Genomic DNA, 12,675 nt, shown 5'->3' with positions numbered 1-12,675 from the left:
GAGGAGTCACTGGATTTATTGAATAGAGGAGGATAATTGAAGCTTTGTGAAAATTACTCTGGCAGCTGAGTAGAAGACACTGAAGGGGAAACAAAGCAAGAAAGACCATTGCAATAATTTAGGTGAAAATGATAAAGGTTTGAACTAGCTGATAATTCTATGAATGAAGAGAAGGGGAAAAAGTACAAGAGATGTGAAGGGGAAAAAATGACAAAATCTAGCAACTGATATGTGGGGAGAGTGAATAAGAAGTTGAGAATGGCACTGAAGCTTGTGAGCTTGGGTGACTATAGGAATGGTGGTGTCCTTGACAGCAAGAAGGGAGTTCCCAGGAGAGGAGAAAAGATAATGAATTCTGTTTTGAACACTGAATCTGAAATACTTATGGGACATTCATTCTGAGGTGTCTGGAGCACAGAAGAAACATTAGGAAAACTCATGTTGATCTGGGAATCATCTACCCAGAGATGATAACTGAATACATGGGCAATCATGCCATGAGCTGATGGTTCAGCAGATAGAACACTGGGCCTGTAGTCAGGAAGACCTGAGTTCAAACCTAGCCTTAGACATTAACTAGCTGCAACCCTGGGCAAGTCACTTATCCCCTGTTTGCCCCTATTTCCTCAACTGTAAAATGGGATAATATAACCCACAGAGTTGCTGTAAGGATCACATGAGATATTTCTTTTATTATTATTATTATTATTAAAGCTTTTTATTTACAAAGCACATGCATGGGTAATTTTTCCAACACTGACCTTTGTATAACCTTTTGTTCCCAATTTTCCCCTCCTTTCCCCCATCCCCTCCCCTAGCTGGCAGGTAGTCCAATACATGTTAAATGTTAAAATATATGTTAAATCCAATATATGTATACATATTTATAGAGTTATCTTGTTGCACAAGAAAAATCAGATCAAGAAGAAAGAAAAAGGAAAACTGAGAAAGAAAATAAAATGAAAGATCACTGCACAAGTGGAACTGATTTGAATCATCTCAATGTTGAAGACAGCCATGTCCATCAGAATTAATCATTGTATAACCTTCTTGTTGCCATATATAATGATCTCCAGATTCTGCTCATTTCACTTAGCATCAGTTCATGTAAGTTTCTCCAGACCTCTCTGAAATCATCCTGCTGGTTGTTTCTTACAGAACAATAATATTCCCTAACATTCATATACCATAACTTATTCAGCCATTCTCCAACTGATGGGCATCCATTCAGTTTCCAGTTTCTTGCCACTACAAGAAGGGCTGCTACAAACATTTTTTTGCACATATAGGTCCTTTTCCTTCCTTTAAGATCTCTTTGAGATAATAGTAACAGTGCTGGATCAAAGGGTATGCACAGTTGTATGACTTTTTGAGCACAGTTCCAAACTGCTCTCCAGAATGGTTAGATCCATTCACAGTTCCACCAACAATGTATCAATGTCCCAGTTTTCCCACATTCTCACATGAGATATTTCTAAAAAGTATTTAGCATAGTACCTAGCACAGAGTAAGTACAAAATGAATGCTTCCTTTTCCTCTTACGGGAACTGAGGAGGTATATAAAGTAAATCATACATACAAAAAAGAGAGGTGAGCCAAGAAAAGAACATTGAGACACCCAAAGGTCAGGGATACAGCAAGGATGAAGGTCTAGCAAAAGACATGGAGGAAGTCACCCAAGTAAGAAGGGAATCGAGAGAAAAGAATATGCAATAAGATAAGGTGTCAGTGTCAGTGCTGCAATGACATCAAGAAGGAAGTGGACTAAGAATATACCATTAAATGTCTCATTTAAAAGATGATTTTAAAAAGGCGATTGGTAACTTTTAAAGAGAGGAATTTCAGTTGAACAATGAGGTCCGCTCATGAGGAACTCAGCTTACAGTGAGCTAAGAAGTGAAAAGATGTTAAGTGAGAGCACTGAGTATAGACAATTTTTCCAAGGAGTTCAGCCATGAAGGAAAAAGAAATACAAGACAACAATTATCAGGGATGGTAAGATCAATTGAGGGTTTTTTGAGTATAAGAAAGACATGGGATTATTAGGAGGTAATAGGTAAAGAGCTAGAAAGAGAAAGAATGAAGATCAGAGTGAGTATGGTGATGGTGTTAGAGGAACTCTGTTGGAAAAATCAGGAAAGAATAGGATCAAGCATGCATATGTGTCATGTCTGGACTAACTCTCTGGAGGACCTCAGGATCAACCCGAGTCCTTGGTCTTAGTGGAGGATTGAAGGAGGTAGGAGAGCTGCCATGCGGCTGCTTAAGGATAGAGTCTGGAATCTGGCGTCTTCTCTTGTGTCTGTGGCTGAGAAAACTGAGCTGAGAGATCTGTGTCTCAGATTCCCTTAAACACTCAAGTACGATTACTTCACTACATCACACTGAGCATATGTGCAACCACATTGAGCATGTGCAACTGTAGCCATTACATTACCATATTACCCTAAGTATATGCCAACTAAATTGATTCACATTAAGTATGTTTTCAGAGACCCATTATCTCACACTGAATAGGTAGTTAACTATAAGCATCATGCTGACCTAGATTTAAGTACACCTTTTCAGAGTTCCAGCCCTCTACACATATAGAAGGATTGGCCTTGACAAACAGAAAGGGCATATTTTAATCAAAAATTGGAAATAGAAAAGGAAATGTCAGAAGATTGTGAGAAAAGAGTTTTGGGTAGATGATCTCATTTTTTTTTTGGTGAAATGAGTCAGAGTTCTCACCTGAGAAAATGGGGCATGCAATATTGTAGGAAACTTGAGGAATCTGGATGAAATGGATGATCATGGGATAGGAAATGATAAAGCAGCAGATCTAAATAGAGGTTATAAAGAATAAAAATATGTAGAATATACATTTCTATAGAATATACAGAATACTCTATATTTTATATAAATATATTTTTCTATAGAATACATATAATATCCTATAAAGAATAGGTTATAAAGAAGTACAGATTTAGGCAGAAATAAAGGAAGGAGATAATAGAAAGATAGGCATTTGTAATCAAAGAGAAAAATTCAGGGATCTAAGATCTTGAAGGCAGAATGGTTCCAAGGGATAATGAGGTGAACAGTGTGACTGTTGGTGAATAACTAAAATGTAATGAAGATGAAGTTTAATGAAGGCGGCAAACTACCAGTGACATAGGTCAGATCACCAATATCCATATTGGTGATCTGTATGGATATTTAAATCACTCAACTTGAAGACAAAGAATGGGATGAAAGAACCACAAATCAACTGATAAAGTCTGTAAGAAAAATGAAAATGTTATAGAGGTTAGCAGAATGCAAAGAATATGAAGGAAACAGTGGAATAATCAGATGGAGCATACATTGAATGAGGGCTGTTGAATGATGGCAATAGAACAATGGTCTAGAAGCAGCAGTAGATAGCAAAGAATAAGTATCAAGAGATATGTTTACATATTTTGCCAAGTCACATAGTAGGCCAATATTAAGAGATAAAAGTTATTAGGTGATCACACTAATGTAAAGGAAAACAACACTAAAACACAAAAAAACTCTAATCAATTCAATGGTTAATCCTGATTTCTGAGACTTTAAAAGAGAAGCAAGCTTCCTGCTTATTAGGAAAAAGGTAATGATAATAGGGATGAAATTAGGCATACAATTTCAGATATACTCAACAATTTAAAGTAACTTTGTTAGAAAGGGGAGAAGAGATGAGAGAAATTTTCCCTATGTCACTAGAAAGTGAGAGTAATTTTTTTTTAAAGCAAGTATCAGTGAAATTTAAAAAAAACTGTCTGGAGAAACTTATGGCTTTCTAAACTATGGCTAAATCAAGGAAAAGTGGTCTTCAAAAGTTCGATGAACCTTTTTAAAAAAAAAATTAACTTTTGCTTATTTCTCACTAATACTAACATTCATTTCTGTAATTTATCTTACAGATACAAAGACATATGAATTCATTTCTACCAGAAGAAATTATTATTAGTCAGTTTAAATAAAAATTTCAAAAAAAAGCAGACAATAAGTCTTCAACTCACAGAGCTCCCATACATTATAGTAGTCTCTGAAAAACTATATTTAAAAATATCCTAAGCTATCAAAATGTTCATGGTTATTAGTATTTATCAAATTAAGGATAACAAAATAAAATTACCTGGGTAGATAGGCTATTTGGAATAGCTGATCTCCATCAATTGGCTGGTTATTAGAAAGGTCTAATAACTTGAGAGTCTGCAGAGTATCAGTGGGCCTATATAAAGAACAGAAATTAATTGTACTTAGCTTTTTTTTTTTTAACTGAGGCAAATGGGGTTAAGTGACCTGCCCAGAGTCACACAAGTAGGCAATGTTAAGTGTCTTGAGATCAGATTTGAACTCAGGTCCTCCTGACTTCAGAGCTGATGCTCTATCCACTGCACCACCTAGCTACCCCTACTTAAGCTTTCATACAACATTGTAAAATGTCATCAATTTATAATTTTGGTCATTCAGATTTTATGGCAGATCAGCCTAAGTTGGAAGTTTACATTTTTTTACTTTAAGAGGAAAAGGGGAAAATAAATGAAAGCATAAACAAAAGGGACAATAAAGAAAAGGTACTGGTAAAGAAGTATACATATTTAACTTAATTTCAGAAATGAAATTTAACCTAATTTCAGAAAATGAAAGTCCTCTTTAGGAACTTTAGAACATTTAACTCTTTTATACAAATGTATATATTCATTACAATAAGCCTAAAACTATTTATTAAAGCAGATGACAGAAATTTTACCTGGAAAAAGGTTCTTTACAAGATAATTAAATGTTTAAAAATTTTTTTTCAATTACATGTAAACAAAAATTTTTAATGTTTATTTTTTAAAATTTTGAGTTCCAAATTCTCTCCCTTCATTCTGCCCCTCCCTCCCCCTTGAGAAGGCAAGAAAATTAAATGTTTTGAAAATAATAATTTTAACCCATAATTTCAACTGACTCATATTGTTTTCCTCCAATTGGTAAGATTTCAAATGGAAATATTTGAAAAATTATCTTTTGTTGCTCAGTTGTTTTTCAGCTGTGTCCAAATCTTTGTGATCCCATTTAGGGTTTTCTTGCCAAACCTATAGGAATAATTTGCCATTTTCTTCCCCAGCTCATCTTAGAGATAAGGAACAGAGGCAAACATGGTTATGTAATTTACCTAGAGTCACACAGCTAGTAACTATCTGAGGACAAATTTGAATTCAAAAATATGAGTCTTCCTGATTCCAGGCTCAGCATTCTATCCACTGTACGACCTAACTGCTCTTGAAAAATGACAAGGACTAGGGCAGCTAGGTAATGCAGTGGATAGAGCACTACCCCTGAAGTCAGGAGGACTTGAGTTCAAATCTGACCTCAGACACTTAACACTTCCTAGTTGTGTGACCCTGAGCAAGTCACTTAATCTCTTTCTCAGCAAAGGTTGTCTCAGTAAGAAAAAAAAAATGATAAGGATAGTAAAAAATTAAGAAGAATTTTTTAATTAAAATTTTAAGAGCACCACTAGAAATCAACATTAAATACTTTAAATTCCTACAAACTGCAAACCATAAAATGGTGACTTCAGAATTTTAAAAAACATTCCTACCTTTCTGAAATTATAATATCATTAGATGCAAGGTATAATTCTTCTAGAACTGGCCATCCTTTAGCACACCACAGAACCTATTGGAAAAATTTGATGAAGTATAAAGAGTTATTACACATTTTCCTATCCATTTATTTTAATATATAACATGAGTTGTGATTTCATTTCCAGTGTTTTTCTTCCACATGAACTATTTTCTTCCACATGGTTACTATGTTATAGTGTCTACAGGATAAATGTGGTACCTCCAATTTAATTCATTACTGCCAAGTTTCAAGCAATGAATACCAATAGGAAGATGATAACATTAAAATATTTAAAAAGGTATGTTTAATGATGTGATAATATGTACTATTGAACACACACTCTCAAAACCATATTAATGGATCATTAAGGGATATCTTAAAATGATTGAACTGAAGAGACAGACTAAATATATTCTCATTTGATATAGTGTGTCATATCATTAAAGAAACACTTGGTAAGAACTAATAGGAAATTAATCATCAATATATTTTCTCAATATATGTTTATACAGATCACCTGGCAAAATTGTACCTTAGGTACACCTATTCCTCACACACAAATTCCAACAAATTTAATTCTCTCACTTCTTAATTGAATTTCTAGGCTCTACAGTCAAATGAATTGCTATGATATTTCATTTTTTATTGAGTAAACCAAGAGACAAGATAAATCATATTATTATGATTTAGCTTAACTGTCATTATCTTTCCCCCAAATAAACTAATTCCATGGAGTGAACTTCCTATTTACCCTTCAAGTTCAGCTACAAACTGCATCCAACTTAAATGTAGTATCCTTGACCTTTAAATAGTGAGAATTCTATGCCCCTTTGCCGACTCAACTCATGCACTAAAATAAAGTAGCTGACAACATTTCAATTAACTTCAGACTCAACAAATAATGATTAAGAAAGGTGAGGACTGAGAGAAATAGGGCAAGACAAGATGGGAAAGGACAGGAGAAGACAGATAAAGATAGAAGAGGGGTTAGTTATTTTTATATAATGTTGTATTTAACCATAAAACTTTTAATCACTTCTAAGTACCAAAATTTCTGAATACTTTATCTCTATAAGGTACAAATAATGATATACTTTTTATAACCAGTGGCCCAACGTATTATAATGGTGCCCTTACAACATTGTGTTCAACATCCCTTTAAAAGATCATAGGATTATAGATCTAAATGCTGAAGAACCTTCAGAGATAATTGAGTCTAATCCTCTTATTTTCAGACAGGCAAAATGGGGTCCAAGAAGTTAAATGACTTGTCCAGGTCCTCACAAGTAGTATGAAAGACAGGATTTGAATGCAGTTCCTCTGACTCTAAGCCCAGGGCCCTTTCTAAAGACTGTTCCATGGTACTATGCATTCTTGTGACTAATTGTAATGAAATGAAAATATTTATGCTTAAGTATATATATCACATTTTTATTTAAGGAACCTACTAAAATAATAAAAAGCTTGCAATTCCAAACTACTACCAAAAAATAAAATAAATTGTAAAGCAGATTACCTCAGTCCATGTTATTCCTGTTCGATTAAGCACTAAAACCTTCAATGCAGAAAATGTAAAGGATGGAGATGGTGAATCATAGGGAAATTTTAGTTTATTTTCACTGTGTAGAAAAAAGAATAAAGTAGTGTGTTAATTTCAACTCAATATGACCAAGTGAATCATTCAATTAAATTGCCAACTTGGAAAATAATAGTAGGACTTTAGATAGTCTTGTATACAAATGAATTTCATTTTTAAAGAATCTGAAGGACCACAGAATATTAAACCTTAAAAATTCTGTTTTCGGAAACTAATTTGATATTTAAAATACAGAAACTCCTCCTGTGGTCTGACCAACTGTTCTGATTTATTCATTTTATGGTGTAAAAGAGAGAATTACTTTAAGGTCAAATAAAGTGACTAATTTTGATAAACAATTTCTCTAAGAAGTTTCAAAATAAAATCAGGACCTAACTAGTTCCCCTACACCCTAGAGCACCATTAGCATAAAAAGCAGTAACACTGGGTTAGCTTCATTATCTTCTGATTCTGTTTCGTTGCCTTTGTGACTGAAAAGTAAAGATACCAAAAAAGCCTCTGTCCTTTTTAATAATTCTAAGAACAAGTTTCTTACTGTTTATCCTACCTGAACAAAGCTAAGAGAAACAACTAATACAAATAAAGTGTAACTAGAGACAGTCAGTACCCAAAAAGATATTGTAATCTAATAAATAAGCTAATAAAAATCTAATAAAATCAAAATAATATGGATTAAAAAAAAGTCTAATACCTCGATTCAAAAAATCAACATTCCAAATTTAAGATGCGAGAGGCATGGTTAGGAAATCACTAGAAAAAAAGATCTTTAGCTTTTAAACCAGCAATACAAAAAGGCAACCCCCCAAAAACAAAACAAAACAAAACCCTAATGTAATTTTAGAATACATTTTTCCAGGGGAAAAGAAGTGACAGTACTACTATACTCTGACCTGGTCAAAACATGTCTGGAGTATTTTGTTCAGTTCCATTAACCATATTTTAAGAAAGACACTAATAAACTACATTTAAGAGGGTGATCAGGATAACAACCATTCAATCCCGGAAAGATTTGGAAGGATATGCTAGCTGTCTTCCAAAATATGAAGCACTATCATGTGGAAGAGGAATTAGATTTGTTCTGCTTAGCTCCAAAAGCTAAGGAACAAAATGGTGCCATACTTTAAGCTCATATAAGAAAACACTTGCTAACCAGCATTACAGGATGCCCTGGGAAGTAAGAGGCTCTCCTTACTTCACATCTTCAAGTAAAAGTATGGATGATCCATTGTAGGTATGTTTTAGAAGAGATTCTTAAGCAGATATGATTGCATTAGATAACCTCAGGTTTCTTTCAGCTCTTAAAATTTTATGATTCTGAACAAAAACTTAGAAAGAATACCCTTTGAAAAACATGGCCATATGTCCAAAGAGAAAAAATAGTGGATCAAATTACACCCATAGTTGATCCCACCCATCTTTCACTTTGAAATACAATTAATTTCATGTCTATTCTGAATTATACCTGAACAGGACAGGTGTGACTCACCTGTATATGCAAGTTGGTTCAGGTTTGAAAGGGGAGGCCTGGTTGAGGCACTTGGAAAATTTGGTTCTGCAGGTTAAAACTAACCAAACATTCTGGATGTACTGCACAAATGATTTTAATAAAATAAATTAATAGTAGTTTAGTAAAAATCTATTTTCAGGTTTCATTAAACAGAGTTCCATAATGAAATCATTCTTATTGCTATTTACAGGACTCTAAACAACTACATTTTAAAAGATTTTCCCCATATAAGCCCCAAAATATTTTGCTGACATCTCATATACTAAACCTGTAAAAATTCAATTAATCATTCCATTAATTTAATTAGCTCAAAATTTAAGAAAAAATGGGGACAAATCCAGCTTGTCTTCCATTTATAATAAGCCAACAGATATAGTTACAAATACAAAATTTAAAATAATAAAATTAAACTTTTTTTTATTAATGAACCAACAAACTATTAGTGAACCTGGGTATACAGCTATTTAATTAAAATAATTAATATTCTCTTAAATTATAGCTTATGTTTAAAAAAAAACCTAAGATCTAATTCTATTAAAATTTCTATAGTGTTACAACATAAAGGAATCAAAACCATTACTGCTAAGAAGTACTATGAGACATTAGGTACCCAGTGGGCATAGATTAGGATTTGTACAGAATGTTAATTAGCAAGTAACAGAAAGTTCGTACCTGAGATTAAGAACTTCCAGGTATTTGAGCTGAGCAGCAATGGAGATCACTTCATTCCATGATGACAATAGATTTTTTGACAAATCTATCCTTCTAATATCTGAGAGTACATGTTAAGAAAGACCCACTTCCAATCGTAAGAAAGACCCCATATATATCAAAATATTTATAGCAGAACTGTTTATGATAACAAAGAACTAGAAACAAAGTAATACCCATGGATTTAAGAATGGCTAAATGAATTGTGGAACATTAATGTAACAGAATATTACTGTGCTATTAAAAAAATGAATACAAAGAAATAAGTAAAGACATGAATTGGAGCAAAGTAACATAGGTAGAGCTAAGAAAACAATATTGCACATAACTACTGACATATAAATAAAAAGGATAACCACCACCAAAAAAATGTTAAAAAATCACAAACTTGGCCACAAAGAAGAAAAATGAGAAGACATTTCCCCTAAACTCTTTTGCAAAGATGGGGGGAGGAGATCCATGGATGTAAAACATTCCCTAAATTGACTTAATATAGTGATCAGTTTAGCTTATAGTTTTTTCTTTAAATTTTTTTTTTATCTTAGAATTGATCATCAAAATGAACAACATCCTTGATGCTTTTTATCTACAGTGCTGCCAAATGTGTGTGTGTGTGTGTTTGAGCTCCTGACAGTGAGGGACTTGATGCAGTGAAGAGAAGTTAAAATTTTGAGAGAAATACTGATGGCCAAATTTTACAAATCTTGTATGTTCCTTTGATCTTAATTTCTGAACCTTTCTGTTATCTCTAGAAGAATTCAAATAAAGCTGAGAACAAAATGTTAGACATTATGGTCCTGCATTCTATAACAAATACATTTAAGATTCAAGTTATCACTTCAGATTTTTCTTGTGCAGCATGATAAATGTGGAAATATGTTTAGAAGAACTGCACATGTTTAACATATATTGGATTTCTTGCTGTCCAGGGGAGGGGAAGGGGAAAGGGAAAAATAAAAATTTGGAACACAGGATTTTTCAAGAGTGAATGTTGAAAACTATCTTTGCATGTATTTTGAAAGAAAAAAAAGCTATTATTAAAAAAAAAACAAACTAACCATAAACAAATAAAAAAAAGGTTCAAGTCTAGAATGGTCAGAGAAGACATCAAGTAATTGTATTGTCCAAGCATTTATTAAGCATCTACTGAGCGCCAGAGAGATGAAGAAAAAAATGAGACAATCATTATCTTAACAGAATTTACATTCTATTGAGGGACATAACACACACACACACACACACACACACACACACACACACACAAAATTGAGAGAGGGGCAGGCTTGTGACTCGCAATCACAGTTAAGTAAAAAAACACTGGCCTGGACTTGGAGGTTCTAGATTCAAATATATCAGAGACATCTGTTTAACATCTCTGTGGCCTTGTAAAATCACTTAAACTCCCTAGACATCAATTGTGCATAAATCCCAATCAAAAGAACTGGATTTAAGTGACAAAATTCAGACCAACAAAATCCTGGTTCAGCTACCTTACCTAAAACTATAGGAAGAGACAGATATTGGGATGTCCAAGTCATTCGCCCTAACACAAGACCACAAATTATGCTTCAGTGTCTCAGAATTAATATGCAGAATGGTTCAGAACCAAGAAACTATTATCAATCATATTTTCTGGCTTCACAAAGACAGAATTAGGACTTAGCAGAATGACTTCTTGCACCTCTCTACCTGGACCCAATATGGAAGGAGCAGAGTAACAATGATTCTATAATTATAGAAAGTAAACTTTGAAACATACAATAAGGATGGGAAACCTTTACCTAGCAGAGAGGATGAAGACATAAGCAAATATAAGAAAAATTCTCAATAAATAAAGACATATTAGGTGTTAAAAACTACTAACATAAAATTTCAGATGAAGAAAATAATTTCACAAGACCTATATTTTTAAAAATGGATTAGCCATAAGGACTCCAAAAGTCAAAAGAAGAATTTAAGAAACAAAGAATAAACTTAGAATTCTTAAGGAAAAACTTGGAAATTTAGAACAGAAGGTGTAAAACTTTATCTAAGTGGTGGACACCCAAAAATATTGAATAAATTAAACCAAACTCAACAGTTAAATGAAGCAGAGAAGACAAAACAAGAAATATTAGAACAAATTTGAAGACTAAAAATTAGACCACATGAAATTATTCTCAAAAATAACTAAAATGGGGGAAAAAAGTTCCAAATCATTAATAAGTAGAGAAAGATAAAATTAGAGCAACTCTTAGATTTTATCTCATACTTATCAAATCAGCAAAACTGACAATAAAAGGAAAATGACAAATGTTAGGGGGACTTTGGAGAAAATAGACATGTGAAAGCACTGTTGGTGGAGCTAGAAATTAATCCAATTATTTGGAAAGAAATTTGAAACTATATCAGAAAGTTACTAAATTGTATATGCTGCTTATCCCAGCAATAACAGCATTAAGCCAATACCACAAAGAGATCAAAGAAAAAGGAAAAAGACCTACGTGTACAAAAAAATACTTTTTTATAGTGGCAAAGAATTAGAAACTAATGAAATATCCATCAACTGGGGAATAATCAAAGAAATTATGGTATATGAATATAGGAAAAATATTATGCTGTAAAAATTATGAAAGAGACATTTTCAGAGAAACCTAAGAAGATATATAAACTGATGAAAAGTAAAAGTGCAAACACTAAGCAGAATAATTTATGTAAAAACAAGCAACTGAAATCTTAAGAACTCTGAACAATGGAGTAACACAATTTCAGGGGACTGGTAATGAAACAGCCTATCTCTACCTCCTGGTAGAAACATAATGTACACAGGGTACAAAATGAAACATATGGATAGAATGAGACACTTGGGCATAATAAGAACTGCAAGAATTTGTTTTGTCTATTTGTTAGAAAGGCTTTTTATTTTCTTTTTTCCAATACAAGAGAATAGGTTTGAAAGAAAATAAATTTTTATTAATAGAAACAAATTTAAAATAAAACAGAATGAAGATGACTTAATAATAACTAAACTACTTAAAAATCATCATTTGACAAAACACCTAGATATCATATTTTTAAAAAATCAACAAAAGAAAACTGCCCATAACTATTAGAACCAGGAGACAAGATAAAAACATAAAGAATCAACAAATTACCACTTAAATGAAACCCCATATTTAAAACAATTATAAGTGCAACAAAGTCCAGAGCTTCCAGATTAAAGGGAAAAAATACTCTAAGTAGTCAAGTACGAAGGAAC

General features: G+C 32.8%; 1 protein-coding gene across 2 annotated transcripts in view; it reads right to left on the bottom strand.

Moving 5' to 3' along the window:
- The window catches only part of TBCE (tubulin folding cofactor E), a 73,956-nt gene that overhangs the window by 23,913 nt on the left and 37,368 nt on the right, over window positions 1–12,675 (bottom strand). For both annotated transcript variants that reach the window (XM_012547956.3, XM_003767800.4), the window contains exons 6-9: window positions 9,399–9,498; window positions 7,139–7,241; window positions 5,597–5,673; window positions 4,142–4,237 (exon numbers count right to left, since the gene is read on the bottom strand). In XM_012547956.3, the coding sequence (XP_012403410.1) occupies window positions 4,142–4,237; window positions 5,597–5,673; window positions 7,139–7,241; window positions 9,399–9,498 (376 nt within the window). The remainder of the gene's footprint in view (window positions 1–4,141; window positions 4,238–5,596; window positions 5,674–7,138; window positions 7,242–9,398; window positions 9,499–12,675) is intronic.

Source organism: Sarcophilus harrisii, chromosome 4 (genome assembly GCF_902635505.1).
Source record: "Sarcophilus harrisii chromosome 4, mSarHar1.11, whole genome shotgun sequence".
NCBI lineage: Eukaryota > Metazoa > Chordata > Mammalia > Dasyuromorphia > Dasyuridae > Sarcophilus > Sarcophilus harrisii.
Note: the sequence above shows the minus strand (reverse complement) of the source record. Positions and strands in the feature narration are given on the sequence as shown.